The sequence below is a fragment of the Labeo rohita genome, chromosome 20 (genome assembly GCF_022985175.1).
Source record: "Labeo rohita strain BAU-BD-2019 chromosome 20, IGBB_LRoh.1.0, whole genome shotgun sequence".
NCBI classification, from domain to species: Eukaryota; Metazoa; Chordata; class Actinopteri; order Cypriniformes; family Cyprinidae; genus Labeo; species Labeo rohita.
In genome coordinates this window covers 583,072-601,563 of record NC_066888.1, presented here as the reverse complement: position 1 = coordinate 601,563, position 18,492 = coordinate 583,072, and the positions used below count along the sequence as shown (strand labels likewise).

The following is an 18,492-nucleotide window of genomic DNA, read 5'->3' as shown; positions in this document are numbered from 1 at the left end:
TCTCTAGATTAAACGTGAGTGAGGTGGAAACTCAGGGGAGCGGGACTTCTCAAGCGTGAAATTTAACAGAGAGTGTGAAACAGCTCCTGGCAGCCTATTATGAGTGTTTGACATGCCACGAGCGATAGCGGCAGGAAGAAAAAAAAAGACACAGACGGGCGCGTGGCTTTCGCCGTGGACACAAAACACTGCTCAATTTAACCTCTTGAAAAAGTAGAGCTATTAAGATTTCCTATGAAGACGCCTTTTCACGCAAAAGACTGGACGAATGACGGTGTGTAGAAACATAGAAAGAAAAACGCTGCACTGAAGAGTTCATGAAAACAAAATCTCAATTACAAATCTTTACAGCAGGGTGATGCCTCCAGATTAAACTAAATAAATTCACTCATTCCTCAGTGTTGCAACCATAAAAAAGAAAATGCATATAGCTTAATGCACTGTCAATGAAAGTTAAAGGGAACAGACACTGTACCAGGACAAATATAAAGGTAAATAAGTTTTAAGAGTCAAATTAGTAGAAATGGCTGATAACCACAAGGTGTAACAAGATGTTTTCTACTAAATATTCTCCTAAATGTACAAGGTTTACTGGCTTTACATGATTTGTGCTACTTTTAAAACTGTATGTACTCTAATGTAGTCAAGCTGTTTGAGTTATATTGAATTAGTTCATTTGTTCATTTATTTTTCATTTATTTCATTTATTACTTCATAAATAAATAAATAAATAAAATTAAATAAAATAAAAATTTTATTTAGATCTGACCACATTACCCAAACTTTTTGAGTTATCTGGCAATTATTTTTGTATCAGATTTCTCCTTTAAGCACTAAATTAAAACTAAATGAAGACCTGTGACACTGAACCTGATACATACTAATTCATGAAGCATACAGAACTCATATTACTGTTATTATTATATTATATTATATTTTTTTTTATTCTTTGCATTTTATTATTTTTATCGATCTATTTAATTTTTATAATACAAATCTATATTATAAAAATTAAACCAAGCTATATAATATATATACGAAATAAATAATATATACGGAAATATCATTGTTCTGTAAAATAAACTAATTAAAAAATTGTATTCAATAATAATAATAATAATAATTACTACTACTACTAATAATAAACATTATTCTTTTTATATTTAATATTTTATTATTTTTATTGATCTGTTTAATTTTTATAATACAATTTTATAGAAATTTAGAAAAATTAAACAGAGCAATATAATATATAGAAAATAAATAATATATAGGAAATAAATAATATATATGGTAATACTATTGTTCTGTAAAATAAACTAATTAAAAACTAGTATTCAATAATAATAATAATAATAATAATAATAATAATAATACATTAATAATAATTACTAATTATAAATAATAATAATTATAATATATTATATTATTCTTTTTATATTTAGTATTTTATTATTGTTATTGATCTGTTTAATTTTTATAATACAAATGTATAGAAATTTAGAAAAATGTATAGCAATATAATATACAGGAAATATATAATATATACAGAAATACTATTGTGCTGTAAAATAAACTAATCAAAAACTAGTATTTAATAATAATAATAGTTTTTATAAATAATTATAAATAATAATTATAATTAAAACATATAATAATTATTATAATTATAAATAATAATAATTATTATTATTAGTAGTAGTAGTAGTACTATCATCATCATCATCATCATCATCATCGTCACACACATAAAAATAAAAATTATTATCATTATAAAAAATAAAATAAACCAACATAATATATTACTATTGCAACAATATAGTTTTTATAGTGAATTATACTGTACATAAATTATTTAAACAAACAAACAATTGATAATAATAGAAAATAAATAAATAAATAAATAAATTAGTTTGTTTGTTTTACAGAACAACAATAAATTACTGTACTAACATATTCATTGTAGTCATGCTTCTCAGGCTGGAAACCACGAAAATCCATATAAAAATAAAAACAAATTACATCCCTGATACATTTGATGCTGGATTACGAAGCAACACACGTCACATATACACAGAAAAACACATGCATAATTACCCAATCTATCCAGTCAAGCAATACAATTATCATAAAACACATAATTGCTAAAAGACATGATTTCAACCCAGTGGTGAGGAGCAGGTGTCTAGCGCAGCAATGCAACCTGATCTCTCCTAGCTGAGAAAATGATCAGTCAACAATTATACGAAAAGTAAACAGTAATTTTGTGAGGGGAAAATCTGAGCATGTCTAATTAAAATGTTGTTTGTTTTGGCTGCATCTCTTCTCTGTTATTAGGTGCTGTTTATGGCAGAAGAAACAAACACCCAGAGGAATAAAACAGATCAACCTAACTTAGTTAATCATATTCAATACACTTCACAGAAGTCTTAAAGGTACGGTAGCAGAGAAGGGTCACAGGATCAAAGAGGGGCTGGAAACGGCTCATGTTTTGGCTAGAGCGGTGTGTTAGTGCAGCTGTTATACGTACACACGATGCCCTCAGGGCCACACACATGCCTCTCCATGCACTGGTCACACTTCAGGCCGCTGGCGCCGGGACGGCACTGGCACTGTCCGGTGCGCGGGTCACACGCTGTGGGAAATGCACTGTAAGGGTCGCACTTACACTCCTCGCACCGGCCGCCCAACACGCTCGGGTTACCATGGAAACCAGGAGCGCACCTGCGCAGACCCGAATCACATTCAACACGTTATGAGGCCTCCGTTAAAAAGGGCTATTTATACTAAAGATTTGCCTCACATTTAACACTGCAGAGGACGGTGGAAAACGCATGCTCATTTTCAACACTTTATTGACAGATTCGGCCATGTAAGTAACGACATGTTTTACATCATTTAGAAATATGTTTTCACCTTTCACAGTGTTTTCCCTCGTAGCCTTCAGGACAGGCGGTGCAGCGGTAGTCATTAAAACCCTCCATCTGACAGGTGGGACTAAAGCTGAGAGAAACAGGGCAAAAGTTAGACTCACCACCGCTGAAGAGTGTGTGTGTGTGTGTGTGACATACTTGTTCTCGGGGTTGAGGAGTGGACAAGCACAGGGTTTGCAGTCGTTGGTGAATCCGCGCACTACTCCGTAAAACCCTGCAGCACATCGCTCACACTTATCACCGACTGTGTTGTGCTGACAGTTCTAGAAGAAGAAAACAGCATAAAACAATATTAAAACATGTAATAATACTGTTATAACTACGGTTGTTAAACTGATGATTTTACATGATTAATAATAAAAAAGTTCATGATGAAATCATGTTTATTGCACAATGAAATAATTGTGCTGACGTTCTAACAGCCGTGTTTAAATTATTTAAAAGTGACCAAAATATGACCAAAGTCTTACACAAAATAAGTAATTTTCAACCAAAATCTTTACCATGATATGAGTAACATTCAGCGTCAGTAAGTAACACCATCACATAGTAATTCTGCTGAAATCAGAGATGCTACTAATTAACTACATTTCTCAATACTGTTGCTTAAATGACTGTTAATAAACTCTCAGAATCTTTGGCAATTGTGTTGTTTTCACTAGCTTGCATCTTTATTGATGTATTATGTTTACTCTCACTAAACTAAACCAACATTTACCTCATTCTCTTAACCATCAGACGTTTCACCTGCAACGTCCAAACTTACTTTCATCAATAATTTTTGAGAATCGCTTACTCATGATTTGAGCAAAACCAGCAATATTTAAATCCAATTTTTTAATCGTCACTGCTGCACAAATTCAACAATATAATCTTTTAATCTTTTACTTTTAAAATGTATTTCACTACAGATTACAAAATACACACTTTTGTTAGATTATACAAGTTTGTAATTTAATCTAAATACTTCAGAACACTTTGGAACACTAATAAGGTAGGCATTGGTTTTATTCTTAATATTATTTTTAATTTTTTTTTAACATCTTAGGGTGTGTTCACAGTTGTCATGTTTGGTTTGATTAAAACAAAGTCTGTTGTGATTTCTCTATTTTTGTAAGATCTATTTTTTGGCATTTTGTCTTTATTACAACAGGACAGATCAGAAAGGACAGGAAGCGATGTGGGAGAGAGAGATGGGGGCGGGATCAGGAAAGGTCCTCGGGTCGGGATGCGAACACGAGATGCCCGGAGCGCAACGGCGCTGTATGTCGGCATGCTGCCCACGAGGCTATCGGCGCCAACGCGATTGCTCGGTTCATTTGAGTAAGTGTGAACGCTGCCATCCGAACCCTGGTGCGCACCCAGCACCCAACTGCGGTTTGAATGAAATATGAATGTAGCATGGACCAAATACTTAAACAAACCAAAAATCTGGAAGTTCAGGATAAGATTTCATGAAGGGAAAAGCGGTGTATCCAAAATAAAATGAGCAGAGGGCAAACGTGGAGCAACGAGGAGGTAAAGTGCCTTTTATGAGCTCTTTGTGAGTTAGCAGGTGGTGAAAATGAAATTATATGCACACAACAATGAGCGCGCTTAGTCCAGCAGACGGCATTATGTGTGTTCGACTTAAAGCGATGCTGAGCATACCGATCAGGGAATGGGTACTTTAATGTTATACACCCGCAGCACCGCTTTAAGTCGAACGCACCTTTTCCTTTTGTTTGGCATGAAATATATGTCATTCAGCCCGACCAATCAGGTTGTGGACATATCACTAGGCCTTTAGGTTCAGTATCTTTAGGTTCACTGTCAAAAATGCCCATGTGAACGCAAAGCGGACCAGGACCAAATATGTCATTTTCCTTTTTGGTCTGGGCCAAATGAACCAAACGAACCGAAATACAAGTGTGAACACACCCTTAAACAAAATAAGAAAATGTACACATTATCTGGTTCAAAAGTTTACACGCCTTGCTCTTTGTGGTACTCTCGCGAACACATGGCCAAGACTGGCACAGAAGAGAATTTTTTTTAATAAAGTCATTATTTTTGTTTTCTTTATGCACAAAAAATATTTTTGCAGCTTCATAACATTATGGTTGAACTACTGATGTCACATGGACTACTTTAATGATGTAACATTTTTGGGCCTTGTACATGGTAATAACCTTGTTGTCTATGGAGGGTCACAAAGCTTTTGGATTTAATAAAAAAATATCTTAATTTGTGTCCCGAAAATGAACGAAGGTCTTATGTGTTTGGAACGACATAAGTGTTAGTAATTAATGACAGAATTTAGATTGGGTGAACTAACCTTTTAATATTCAAACTGATCACTTTGGTAATCCAAAATACTTTTCAGATGTAACTGTATATATAAAATAAAATATAACTGTAATGAAATAAACTCACTCCTATTTTATATTTTAATATGTAACTAAGTTACATGTATTTTGTATTTTGATATTCCCAACTTTGACTATAAATATAGCCAAATCTAAATCTGCTTGTTCATTTATATCATTGTTTTACACTGTCATATCTTCCAGCCCTAAAACTGCTCCATGTTAAAGCACTAAGGCATAATTGACATAACGGCACAACCTTCTGTAAAACTGCTTCGAAACAATTCCATAATAGGGAATCTGTGTTTTTTTTGCAGTCTGCAGTCAGTGAAAACACATTTAGTGAGAGCAGACAGCACAGAATGAATGCAAAGCTCACAATCTTACAGAAACAGCTGGACGGAGCACAAAAGAATGCAGCAGAATGCAGGGTTTGATACTTGTTTTTAAGTTTAATTACACCAGGTCTCATATCTGTGTTTCAGTTTTCCATCAAGTAATGTCTGTGAGTCATGTTCATTTTAGGACAGCAAATATTAATATACGCATATCAATTGCAATGCATCTGATTTAAATGTAAATTGTTACTTGACTGACAGCCCGAGTTACAGCATATAATTACAGTGGTAAGACAAAAGATGCGTAATGTTGCGACAAGACAACAGTTTAATTTTATTACAGAATCAATACAAATGCAGCTTTTCAGTAAACACATAAAGCTCTCTCTTAATCTTGTTAAAATGCAACATTAAGAAAAGAAAGCTGGTCCCAGTAAAGAGATTTGCATTTCTCAAGTTGCCCGAGTCACACACCGAGAATGAGAAGAAAAACGGAGAGAAAGAGGCACAGAGGAGCGGCAGCTTTCAGAGTGGAGTGTAATCAGACTGCTGAAGTTGCGCTTTACTGATCCGTGTCGCTCTGAAACTTTCATTAACTTCCTGTGTACCTCAATTACTCAAATTACCCCCCTACACACTCGTTTACCATTTTCAATTTGCGAAAACCCGTAAAATGCAAATGATATTGCTACTAGCATGCATGCAATTGAAGGCAGAGGGTTGGCTGTTCGCTGCACAACTCCGGAAAAGCTGTTTGGAGAACAGTTCGACTGCATGTCTATTTTACACTGGACTGATGGACTCAACAGCCCTTATTCATCCAGTGTGCTTTTCCTGTACCTCTTTTCTATTAAAACGGTGCTGGATTCAGTCTGGCCAAATAAACAGCTGTTTTGTCATCACTTGGCTCTCAAGTCAATAAAAATTTGGCTCCAGCACTATTTGGTTTAGGAAATGGTTACTGGATAACTGTCAATCTGTGATGGTTAATTGACACTGTTGCTAGGTTCTGAACGCAATGTTACTTCAACTCTCCACCAATCCAAAGGACTTAATGCAGCTCATTAAGTGTGTACGTACCTGGCAGACGGCTGTTTCTGGATCACACGAGTCACTGTGTCCATTGCACTGGCACCGGACACAGGTGCCAAATCCCGCTCTGGACGCGGCTCCACCGGCATGAACAGAGAGCCTGTAGAACCCGGCTGCACATTCCTACATAAAACATCACACACAGTTATTCACACATACGCAACATACTACATCAGCAGGATTTTACAACAACCTCTTATAATATAATTAAATATTTCACATATTAATGTGAAACTAAGAAAGCATTTACACAACACCATTTTCAAATAAAAATGGGAAAGTTTTTTATGTGTTTTGGTTGTTTATTTACATGACTATGGCATTTTGGTTGCCTGGAAACTTTTAAAAATAGGCTTCGAAGTGCAAGTTTTTGAAAACCTGTTATTACCTCTGTGTAAACTACAAAAAAGCAAATTTGTGAAATGGTGACATCATGCAGCTGCATATTATGTGTTCACTCTATTGCAGGGGTAGGTAAGTTCACCTGCTTATAGCCCTAGTAATCCTAAAAAAATTGATTAGCTTGTTCAGGTGTGTTTAATTAGGGTTGGAGCTATACTCTGCAGGACAGTGGCTCTCTAGGACTAAACTTGCTTTGTTGTCATCTGATTCTGTACGCAAACCTTTTCAAAAATGAAAACTTTAGCATTTTTAATACAGTTATTTTTGTGTAAACATACCCTAATGCAGAATAGATCATTTTCTTTCATAACACAACAAATGATTGTAATGGAGTGTGCCCCAAATGTGAAGCGAATATTCACATTGGGTTGTTGCTCTAGATCACTCGCGGAATGTTTTTTGTCACTCGCATGAATAAAAACGTTTCAGTTATGTATGTAATCCTTGTTCCCTTAAGGAGTGAACAGATATGTCACGTCGGTACGGTCGACTAATTGGGATCTCGATTAGTCAGTCATACCGACGTGACGTTGAGAGTGACCGACTGAAAGGGAACATTGCGTAATGCTCTCCTTCATTTTCTGATACAACAGGACTTGTCAAAGCGGACATGTCAATAAGCTCTTCGCCAACTGGCTTGCGTGACAACGCGTCATACGAATTTTCTGGTAGAGTTGAATTTTTTCAACTTGCGCAGAAGAAGCGATTGAGGCATACGTCGTGTATTCATGTCTTTGCATTGACTTTGTATGTAATCTAATCGCATGAATAATTAAATTCGCTTTTGGTGTACACACACTATAAAAATGGTCATATTGTACAGCATTATTTTTAAAATCTATACTGTTACTGTCTTAGTATAAACTACAAAAACACAAATTTGTGAAAACAGTGAAATGCACTGGCATACCATGTTTCTAGTCTATAGGAATGTGCATGTGCACAGGTGCGTAGTGTTTCTTTACAAAGTGACATCGCCAATGAATAATACAGCGCATTGTCTTTTTCGTGGTTCCATAGGAGAGTAGCCTACAATGCCATCTGTACACAAAGGGTTATAGCAAAGAGTTATAATGTGCAATGACAGTCTGGCACTTCTGACTCACAGCCTGTAAGTACGTTTTCATATTTAAAAAATTTGCTACCAACTATTCAAACGCGAGTTTTGAGCAGTGTAGAGTAGTGATTGTTGTTTCTACGATCACAAATGCAGATATGGTTTATGCGGTGTAACGCAATGCAAAGCGTAAAAAGAGTCATTATAATCAGTAATTATGTCCTCACTGGATGCAACAAATGTGTCAGTTATAATGGGTTTTATTGTTTTTGTCTCGTCGTGCTGGGACACGGCATCACAACATGCTAAGGGGCATAACAATTCCGTCACACACTTGAGGTATTCGGCCAATCACAATGCACTGAATGGCTGGCTAATCAGAGCACACTGCACTTTTCAGAACGATGAGCTTTGCAAACATTGACACATTTCAGAAAGGCAGGGCGGACAGGAGCAACAATAATGTACAGAATGTGGAAAATAATGTGTTTTTTGAACCTCAAACCTCGTAAACACATTGCATTATACTAAATACACAAATTAATGTTCTTTTTAGCAACATCATATGACCCCTTTAAAAATGCAAAGGAAAAACTTTAATGCAGACTAGCTTATTTTCTTTCATAACACAACAACTAATTATATAAATGGCCATATTGCACAACATTGTTGAATTATAATGTTAATAGCTCTGTTTTTATAGTGTCTCCAATTCTTATACATTTACCATGTTCCCCTAGTGGCTGTCACACAGAACTTTATAATTAATCATGAAGCAGCTGTTACCCTCCACTTATTTACCATTGTAAAATGAATAAATAATGACTGTATATTTTCACACAAAACAAATTACAGCCAATGCATTTGAAGGTAAAGCATAGTTGTTTTTTTATGGATAATGATTATTTAACAATGATAAAATGTTATGAATATTTCAAGCACAAACCAGATCCAAAAAAGTCTGCATATACATACAGAAATGGAAAAGGTGGCATTATTCGGGGTAATGGTGGAGCAGCTGCACTGTTACAGTTTTAGTACAGACATCATATTTAAACTAGATAAAAAAGTTTGTCAAGACATACTTTAAGTTGGCTTGAGAAAGCTGGACCAGAAAGTTTGAAAACGTTTGAAAAGTTTAAGTGTAAAAAGTTTAAGAAGTTTAAGAAGTTTTAAAAAGTTTTAAGTTTGATTATTTTCAGTCCTTTTAAAGTAGTTTTAAAAGGTTAAAGTAGTTTTAAAAGGTTAAAGTTTGAATGTTTGAAGACAATACAATCTCAGATAGATACATAGATAGATAGTTGTGTTGTTAGCATCTTACATAATTAACGTAACTAATTGTTATAATGATTAGCAAGTTACTAGCATGTTTTTAGCATGATTAACAAGTTGCTAGCATGATTAGCAAGTTGCTAGCATGTTGGTAGCATGATTAGCAAGTTGTTAGTATGTTGCTAGCATTATTAACAAGTCGCTAGCATGTATCTAGCATGATTAACAAGTTGCTAGCATGATTCTAGCATGATTAGCAAATTGTTACCATGATTAGGAAGTTGCTAGCATGTTTCTAGCACGATTAGCAAGTTACTTGCATGATTAGCAAATTGTTAGCATGATTAGCAAGTTGCTAGCATGTTGCTGGCATGATTATAGTAAGATAGATATATAGATTCCCTGGTGAAAAAACAGCATATGCTGGTAGGTATGTTTTGATGCTGGTTTATGCTGGTCCTTAGCTGGTCATGTTGCGGGTCAAGGACCAGCATAAACCAGCTAAGGACCAGCATAGAAGGGAAGCTTGATTGATTCTCAAGGGATTCTGGGAGTTTTGACAGTTGGAGTTTGAATAGTCTTGGCTCATTTGAACATTCCGTCAAAGTAAGTCTATGGGATTTTTCCAAGTTTTAATCATCATTTTTAGGAAAAACCTGACACTACTACAGTGGTACAGAGGTTACAGACGCACATTATCATTGTCATTCAACTAACAAGCAGGAACGTGCTGCAAATCCACACTGCAAATTGTTACACTGTAGACCAGCACGTTCATACGGGAAAAAATAGTCCTCCGCTGAAACCATAGCAACACTCCCTCTCACCCTCGCTCTTCAAAATTAATCGCGTCAATTTAGTACGCCATCTGTTCAGGGTGAACTTGCTAAACGCCTGTTTAAAAATACTTTATTAAGCACAGTATGAGGCGTTGCGGAGATACGGCCATCTGTCTCCACGAGGCCTCGTCCAGCCTGAATGTGAACAACTGACACTCGCTGATCTGTAATCGGAGTCTCGCACACTTGAGCTTGTTAAAGATCTCACACGAGCGCTTTGTGGGCGGAGACTGCGGCGAGAGAGAACGCTTTAACACGTTAACAGTCTGAGACGCAGAAACAATTGCTGTAATGATGAGCGCCGTACAGCGATACACCCAGCTGTTCGTCTCGCCGCGCTCGGCCTGTTTTTCCAGAGCTGTTGTGTTTCTAGAGCCCTGTTACGAAAGGGCACGTCAGCACCTTTCAAAGCGCCTTAATTATTGTGACAAGGATGTCACGTTAAATTTATTTGGAAACGGCATTACTGATGTTATGAACAACAGATTGAGTTTTATATGTGGAAGTCTCAACCATGCTATGTAATAAATATAAAACAATGTTTTCATCTGTTGGCTAAGAATTACATTAAAACATTTTACACATCTTATCACAACCTTCCAGCACACAACAGCTCTTCCACGTCAAATATTGCACACAAAAGCCATCACCTCACAGGAGAGACCGGCGTATCCCAGAGGACAGTCACATTTCTCAATCTGATGGGCGATTTCACTGTCCTGTGAGGGCGTCCCCACCTCAGCCACCTCCAAAGTGATCTCAGAAATCCTGCACACCAATCCAACACATATACAGTTGAGGTCAAAAGTTTACAGAATCTGCAAAATTATAATTATAAAAGAAGGAGGATCATGCAAAATGCATGTTATTTTTTATTCAGTACTGACCTGAGTCAAAGATATTTCACATAAAAGATATTTACATATGTGACCCTGGACCACAGTGTGACCTGGTCTTATGTTGCACGGGTATATTTGTAGCAATAGCCAAAAATACATTGGATGGGTCAAATTTATGTCAAAAATCATTCGAATATTAAGTAAAAACCATGTTCCATGAAGATATTTTGTAAATTTCCTACCGTAAATATATCAAAACTTAGTAATATGCATTGCTATGAACTTCATTTCAACAACTTTAAAGGTGATTTTCTCAATATTTTGATTTTCAGATTCCAGATTTTCAAATAGTTGTATTTCGGCCAAATATTGTCCTTTCAAAATTGTCCTGACAAAATGACCCTGTTCAAAATTTTACATACCCTTGATTCTTAACACTGTGTTGTTACCTGAATGATCCACAGCTGTGTTTTTTTGTTTTGTTTTGTTTTGTTTAGGGATAGTTGTCCATGAGTTCCTTGTTTGTCCTACAGTTAAACTGCTGCTGTTCTTCAGAAAAATCCTTCAGCTCCCACAAAATCTTTGTTTTTTCACCATTTTTGGTGTTTGAACCCAAATACACAAAAAAACAAAACAAAACAAAAACCCTGAAAACAAACAAACAAAAAAACAAACTGGGGGACCTGAAGTATTTTTCTGAAGAACAGCAGGCAGTTTAACTGTTCAAGACAAACAAGGGACTCATTCAGGTAACAACACAGTACTAAGAATCAAGCTTATGTAAACTTGTGAAAGGGTCATTTTTTATAAATTCATTTATTATTTTCTCTTGTGCACTATATGTAAACATATTTTATGTGAAATATCTTTTTCAGGTCAGTACTAAATAAAAAAAATAACATGCATTTTGTATGATATGCATTTGAATAAAACTATAACAAGCAATGTTCTTCCTGGTAATTGACTGATAAAGTTGTAGATTTCTTTAATGAGAAGGACCTTTCTTGAGATCAGTTACCTGCTGTGTCTCATGACGCTGCCGTGTGAGGCCTTTATTAAGATATATTCAACATGAAACAACACATCCATGAAATCCTCACGAGACATCGGCCTGTCATCCTGGTGTTTCCACTCATGCTGCAAAACATCAGCATTTTAGTTTATGCTTGAAGTGTGGTAAATGAGATCAATTAAATAACTCCTGCACATGAAAACACTCTTGCGTAAGAGTTTCAGTAAGTGGGAGGGGCTAAGCGCTGACTCTCATCCCTGATTGGCTCACCTCTGTTATGTCAATCTCGTGACGGGTCAGCTGACCAATCTGAAGGGCTGGCATGTGGCGGACCATGACCTTGTCCTTGTTGGGGCCGCCCTTTATGATGACCTGGGGCTCGTAAGAGGTGCGGCCCGTCTCATCACGAGCCTCGTAATAGATGGCGTACTTCAGCTTCCCACCATAGGCTGTTATCTGAAATAACAAACTCTGAACGGTGAGTCTTGTTGTAATTTTCATTAACTGGCCTTGAAATTCAAAAATATTATTTTAAATGACTGGAACAATGAGACTGTACACTTGCATTTTTTAAATAAATTAATTCTTTTATTCAGCAATGCTGAAAATTGCTGTTCTTTTGAACTTTCTATTTTTCAAAAACCCTGAAAAATAAAATATGTCACAGTTTCCACAAAAAAATGTGAAGCAGCACAACTGTTTTCATGTACAAATGGTTTAAATCAGCATATTAAACTGATTTCTGAAGAATCGTGTGACACTGACGATCAGACTAATGATACTGAAAATTCAACAATCAATAAAATTTGAACCTTATATTCATATTGTAATAATATTTCACAATAAAACAGTTTTTACTGTATTTCTGATCTAATAAATGTAGCTACTGATCACAAAACTCCTGCCATCACAATTCGAGGCATATTTTTTTTCCAGCAACAAACATGAAGGCTATATATAAATGGATATTTAATCTATATAAAATAAAACGTAAAAAGATGTTGGTGGCAGACTGACCATGGAGCGTTTGAACTGTTTTGGCAGTCTCCAGTAGTACGGCTCACTCAGATGCTGCTGGACCACATCAGCATTAGCGATAATGTCAGGATGCTGAAAGCTCACGCCCGCTGTGATCTCCTGACGACTGGATTTGTCCACGAGAGGAAGAACGGTCTGTTCTGGCATCAGAGTCAGCTACGGGACAGCAAAAGAGAACAGGACATCACAAACGCTCAGCCAAATCAATCAGCTGATTTAACTTAAAACAAGACCTGCACTTTGAACTTACAAAGCCAGCATGTGGAAACCAAGCGAAACCCAATATTAAGTGCGATCTAATTGTAGATTGAAGTGTGAGAAATGGGTTGCCATATCATTATTAGTTAATGTTTGTCCTCGCCCACGCAGCAGACGTTTCAGAGGTGGAGAAAGTTATTACATCTCAAAGAAAGATTATGAAAACATTTTTTGTCATTAGTGCTCCGGAGATATTTATTAAGTAAGCAGGGTGAAATTGCCACAAAAAATAGCGTAATAGTGTTGTGTTTCAGCGTCTATGTCTTCGAGGATTTATTTGTGTGTGTGTGTGTGTATTGAGAGGCATAATTTGGTAAACGTGTGTGTGTGTGTGGGGAACCCCACAGGGCGACTAAACTACCCTCACATCAACACACAATCTCACGACTCACTGACTTAGAAAAAATCTCTCGTTTTCCCATAAATGAGCTAAAGGATTCCAAACTCCTCTCTGAAACTTAGATTAACTTTTGGACTGCAACCTTTGTTTAATTTGTTTGTCGATTTCATCACGCTGGAAAAGCGTCCTTCAGCCATATTGTGCTGTTTGTCTCCATGGACACGCTGAGGATTAAGACGAGTTTGTGAACGTGCAGGAAACCCTTATTAAAAACAAACAAGGGCCATCTCTGGCTCTGTGCGTCAGCGCTTTCTCTCTATCTTTGTCTCTCTCTGCTGCTCCTGCACACTTAATTCTGTCCTGTTGTGAATATGGTTGAGGGAGAATGACAGCTAGGAAGCACTTGATATTTATTAATATTTACTGTTTCCCTAGCAACCGGAGCATCTCAGCCCACCTCGGGACAAGATGATTAAGAAAGCCACCAAAACACACACACAAACAGACACCTGTGTCCTCAACTCATCCACACCATCACAACCAACATATAAAGCAAATAATAATTAAAACATATGGTTAACAATCATAAGCGCTCATAATTCTGTAAAATAACAGTAAAAATGGGTTGTAATTACTGAAAACTTCCATACTTTAAAGAAAAACATTTGAGTAACAGTTGAACCTGACATGGTGTAATACTGTATGTGTAAAAAAAATGCAATGATATTATTTACTTCTCTTTCCAGGTGTTACAGATTAAGAAAAAAATTCAAATGAGGAACAATATTACGTGATTAGTTATTAAATCTGAAGTAAGAATTACTCTTCTTTCTCTACGTCTATTACCTGCGGGGTACCTCAAGGCTCCGTTTTGGGCCCGGTTTTATTACATATTTTCTCCTGTTAGGTATACATTTTTAGAAAGACAAGATCATACTCATACTATTATTAGACACTACTCTGCTTTTGCTAAAACTGAGTTCTGCCTAAAAACTTTGTTTTGTCACATAGACGTTGAATGTTATCTATTAACCTTTTGGCAAGCAAAGTTTAACCAGAAACTCCATTAGAGTTTTTGACATGGCACTTTCACTGTCCCACAAGACAAAAATGAATATAATTAATGTTGTTATTTAAAATGCTGTAAATCATTAAACATTTCTTTGTCCTACACGGAACTGTTGTTATAAAAGCTGCAGTGTTATTTGATTTTTATACATTTTTGAGCCAAATGTCAAAATTGTCCTATGGAGTGACTGTCTCAAGCATGGCTCTATAACTTTTATAAATTTAAGAGAAAAGCATAAAAATGTTGATTGTCCATAGTGTCTATTTTAGTAAATGGCAATATTTTTTCATTTATATATTTCTAAAAGTGTAGGAACTTGATACATTTTGTCTCTGAAAACCATATCCTGATTTTAAATCGGTCAATTCCAGAAAAAAAAAAAAAATTAGTGGAAGGACCCCATTCATGGTTGTGGTCAAGCCCATGACATGTGCACATGGTCAGTTTTTGTCTCAGAATTTTTCAAATATATTTAGAAACACTACAAAAGTGTTACATTTTGTTGTCCTTTGGTGTGACACCCCTAAATTCTATTTTTTAATTAAAAAACTGTATGTTAAAATACATAATCATGGAAAATTATGCAAATATATCTTGCAAACCGTTAATGTCAGGTTATCTTGGAATAGCAAGGTCATTAATTGACACAAAAGGCTGAAACGTCATATGGTGTGACAAAAAATGTCCTCTGGTGTGACGCCTGTACTGTACAACAGAGGACAAGGTCTTTTTAAAAAGCATTTTAAATAATTAAATAAGATTTGTTTTACTCCTTTTTATTCTTTTTTGATCATTTTCAGTTTTCTAAAATGCAATAATTACATTAAACTATTTTCTGATGTTTTTGCAGAAATCTTGTATAAGTGTCATGAAAATAAGTATAAAATGTGATACTTTGTTTTTGAAACAGAAATAATTGAGGGAGAGAAATTAGTGGATGAGAAAGGACACGAAAATATAGACAGAAAATTAACAGTGATCCACCAGAAGGGAGAAGATCCTAAGAGAATTATGCAGAAAGTAAATAGAATCAAAATCATGCTTAAAACGAGTAGCTATATAGTTTAAAAAAATTCATTCACATCTTAATGAATATAGTTTCAATCATATATCAATAATATGTAGCTGTATCATAAATATCAATCAAATTTAGCTGTGCCGCACATGCAGCAGGGGGGGCTAGAAGAGTTTCAGTAATGTATTGATTGACTACGAGACAGAATTTTGTTGATGAATTCTTTTTTTTTAAAAAACATATTGATATTGTTTGTATCAAAATTAAACTTTCCCATTTGACGTTCAAATAAAAATATTTTAATAACTACCATTTCTGGCCTTTAGTGTGGCATAATGTTCTATGGTGTGACACGCATACAAGAACCACAGATTAGTTTTTATCTAAAATTATCTTATAAAAGGAAAACAGTGGAGTATTGCAGTAGGGGAGATAGAAATATTTCTCATCTTAAAATGATTTAATTTTCAGCAGTTTTGAACAGATGACAGCAAAGTTTGTCTTTTTATCAAAGTTGTCTTGTCTTGAAATTGTCCAACAAGTCATGGGGAAAAATTACGTTAATTATAATTTCATATTAAATAAACAACACTATATAAAAATAAGTGTGTAATAACGAAGATAATTTGCATTTCTTTATCAAAAATAGTCTTTAACAAAAAAAACAAAACATTTTTTACTGGCTATTTGTCAACTACCCATTATGTAAGGAGGAGATGTTGACCTGTGTGTCATTTGTCCCATTAGATAAAATGTTATGGTAAACAATGCTTAGGAATAATATTCAATTCACTATGAAGGTATACATTTAAAATGGAAGTAAAACGTAAGTTTTCTACAATAAATCAAATATCAGTTCAGAGTGGGTGTTTAAAACTGATGTAAATCAGTGTTTATTGATTTACAAAATAACAAAACAAAATTTTGAATCTTACTGATGAAAAAAAGGCATTATATGTTAACTCACCCTCATACGGATGAGTCCCGTGGCCTCCGTACACGAGCTGCTCAAGCCGAAGCAATAGCATTGACTGCAGCCCAGCGGATTCCTGTGGCTGAGGCCGAACGAGCCCACCTTACAGCGGTCACACTTCACTCCCTCCACATTAGCCTAAACAAACACACATTCACATTAGTACTGTGCTGTGCTGTTTTACAGCTACTTTAAAGGCTAGGGCTGCATTTCCCAAAAGTACTGTAAGCCTAAGCAGATCATAGAAACCATCAGCATCAATGATCTCCATGATCTACTTAGGCTTATGATGCATTTGGGAAATATACCCCAGGATAGTCTCTCTCACAGCTGTCACATGGGAACAGCAGCTTTATCAGATTGAAGCATCATACGATAATTAATTGGCAGTGCATTTCTATATCCCTAATAATCATTATCACAGTTCTGATGAAAAGTGGCTATACTGGTTGAATCAAAGCTGGGTTTCGAGCTGTACATCATTACCTTGCAAGAGCAATGCCCACTTCTGTCTGCACACGCACAGAGGCCAGACTCTGCATCGCAGGTGTCCAGCGATGAGCCTGCCGCCGTGCACTGGCAGGAAATGCATTGTGGGAAGTCTCTGTAACCCAGCTTACACTCGTCACATTTCTCGCCCCTGAACTGCTCACGGCACATGCAGCAGCCAGTGTTCACGTTGCACTGCTGCGCTACGGACCCCAAGGCGTTACAGCCGCACGGCTACAGAGAAAGAGAGAAAATTACACATACAACTCATATTATGCATAACATTTAAATTAAATGGCATTCACTTTCTGCATGTGACTGAATGTATTTGAAAATGAATCATCTATTCAGAACCATTAAGTGTTTTAAAGTCTGATCAGGGCAGGCGAGGGTGAGCCGCGTTAGTTTACTCAGTAGAAAGTCAGTCAGAATAAGATGTAATTCTCAGCATTGCCCTTGGCTGCTTCTCTTCCTGCCTTAAGGCATGAGATTTTTCCATTGAGAATTACTTTTCTTCCTCTACATCTACCATCTGTGGGATACCTCAAGGCTCTGTTTTGGGCCCGGTATATATATGAGCTCCTGTTAGGTATTATTTTTCAGAAACACCACATATCATACTGTTGTTACATTAGATGAAACTTAGCTTCCACTGAGTTCTCTCTTACAAACTCTGTTTTCCACAAAGACTTTGAAGGTTATATGGCTACCAACCATTTAGTAAGACGGTTGATTGCTTTATGTAAGGAGGAGATGTTAACCTGTGTGTCGTATGTGCCATTGGATAAAATTCCATTGTAAACAATGCTTATGAATCTCATTCAATTACACGTTCAACGAAAAGTCACATTTGCTGATATTATAGAACTGAGAGGGGTGATCTTGGATGTATGGATCAATATCACTGCATAAATAACTAATTTGCCATGATAACTTAACATAAAAATGACTATGAAAGGGTGTGTTATATTAGGCTGTTTTTATATTCATAACAAAAGCATTACTTGGCTATTTAGATACATTATCTAGATTTTTTAAAGATTTGTGTAGGAGGATGCGTGTTATTTTGCTATGTCTCATACACTGCTTGTTAAATTTGAATGAGAGTAGAATACAGTCAAATCATAACATTTTAAAATTTCATTCTCCTATTAATATATTGTTAAATAGGAGATTAC

At 35.8% G+C, this 18,492-nt stretch overlaps 1 protein-coding gene across 3 annotated transcripts in view; it reads right to left on the bottom strand.

Annotated features, from left to right (window-relative positions):
- lama2 (laminin, alpha 2) overlaps positions 1-18,492 on the bottom strand; it is a 224,208-nt gene that overhangs the window by 42,775 nt on the left and 162,941 nt on the right. For 2 of the 3 annotated variants that reach the window (XM_051138593.1, XM_051138594.1), the window contains 10 exons: positions 17,312-17,548; positions 16,820-16,963; positions 13,150-13,326; positions 12,403-12,588; positions 12,139-12,257; positions 10,932-11,049; positions 6,700-6,834; positions 3,072-3,196; positions 2,917-3,003; positions 2,531-2,724 (listed from right to left, as the gene is read on the bottom strand). In XM_051138593.1, the coding sequence (XP_050994550.1) occupies positions 2,531-2,724; positions 2,917-3,003; positions 3,072-3,196; positions 6,700-6,834; positions 10,932-11,049; positions 12,139-12,257; positions 12,403-12,588; positions 13,150-13,326; positions 16,820-16,963; positions 17,312-17,548 (1,522 nt within the window). The remainder of the gene's footprint in view (positions 1-2,530; positions 2,725-2,916; positions 3,004-3,071; positions 3,197-6,699; positions 6,835-10,931; positions 11,050-12,138; positions 12,258-12,402; positions 12,589-13,149; positions 13,327-16,819; positions 16,964-17,311; positions 17,549-18,492) is intronic. The other variant, XM_051138595.1, reaches the window with a different exon arrangement.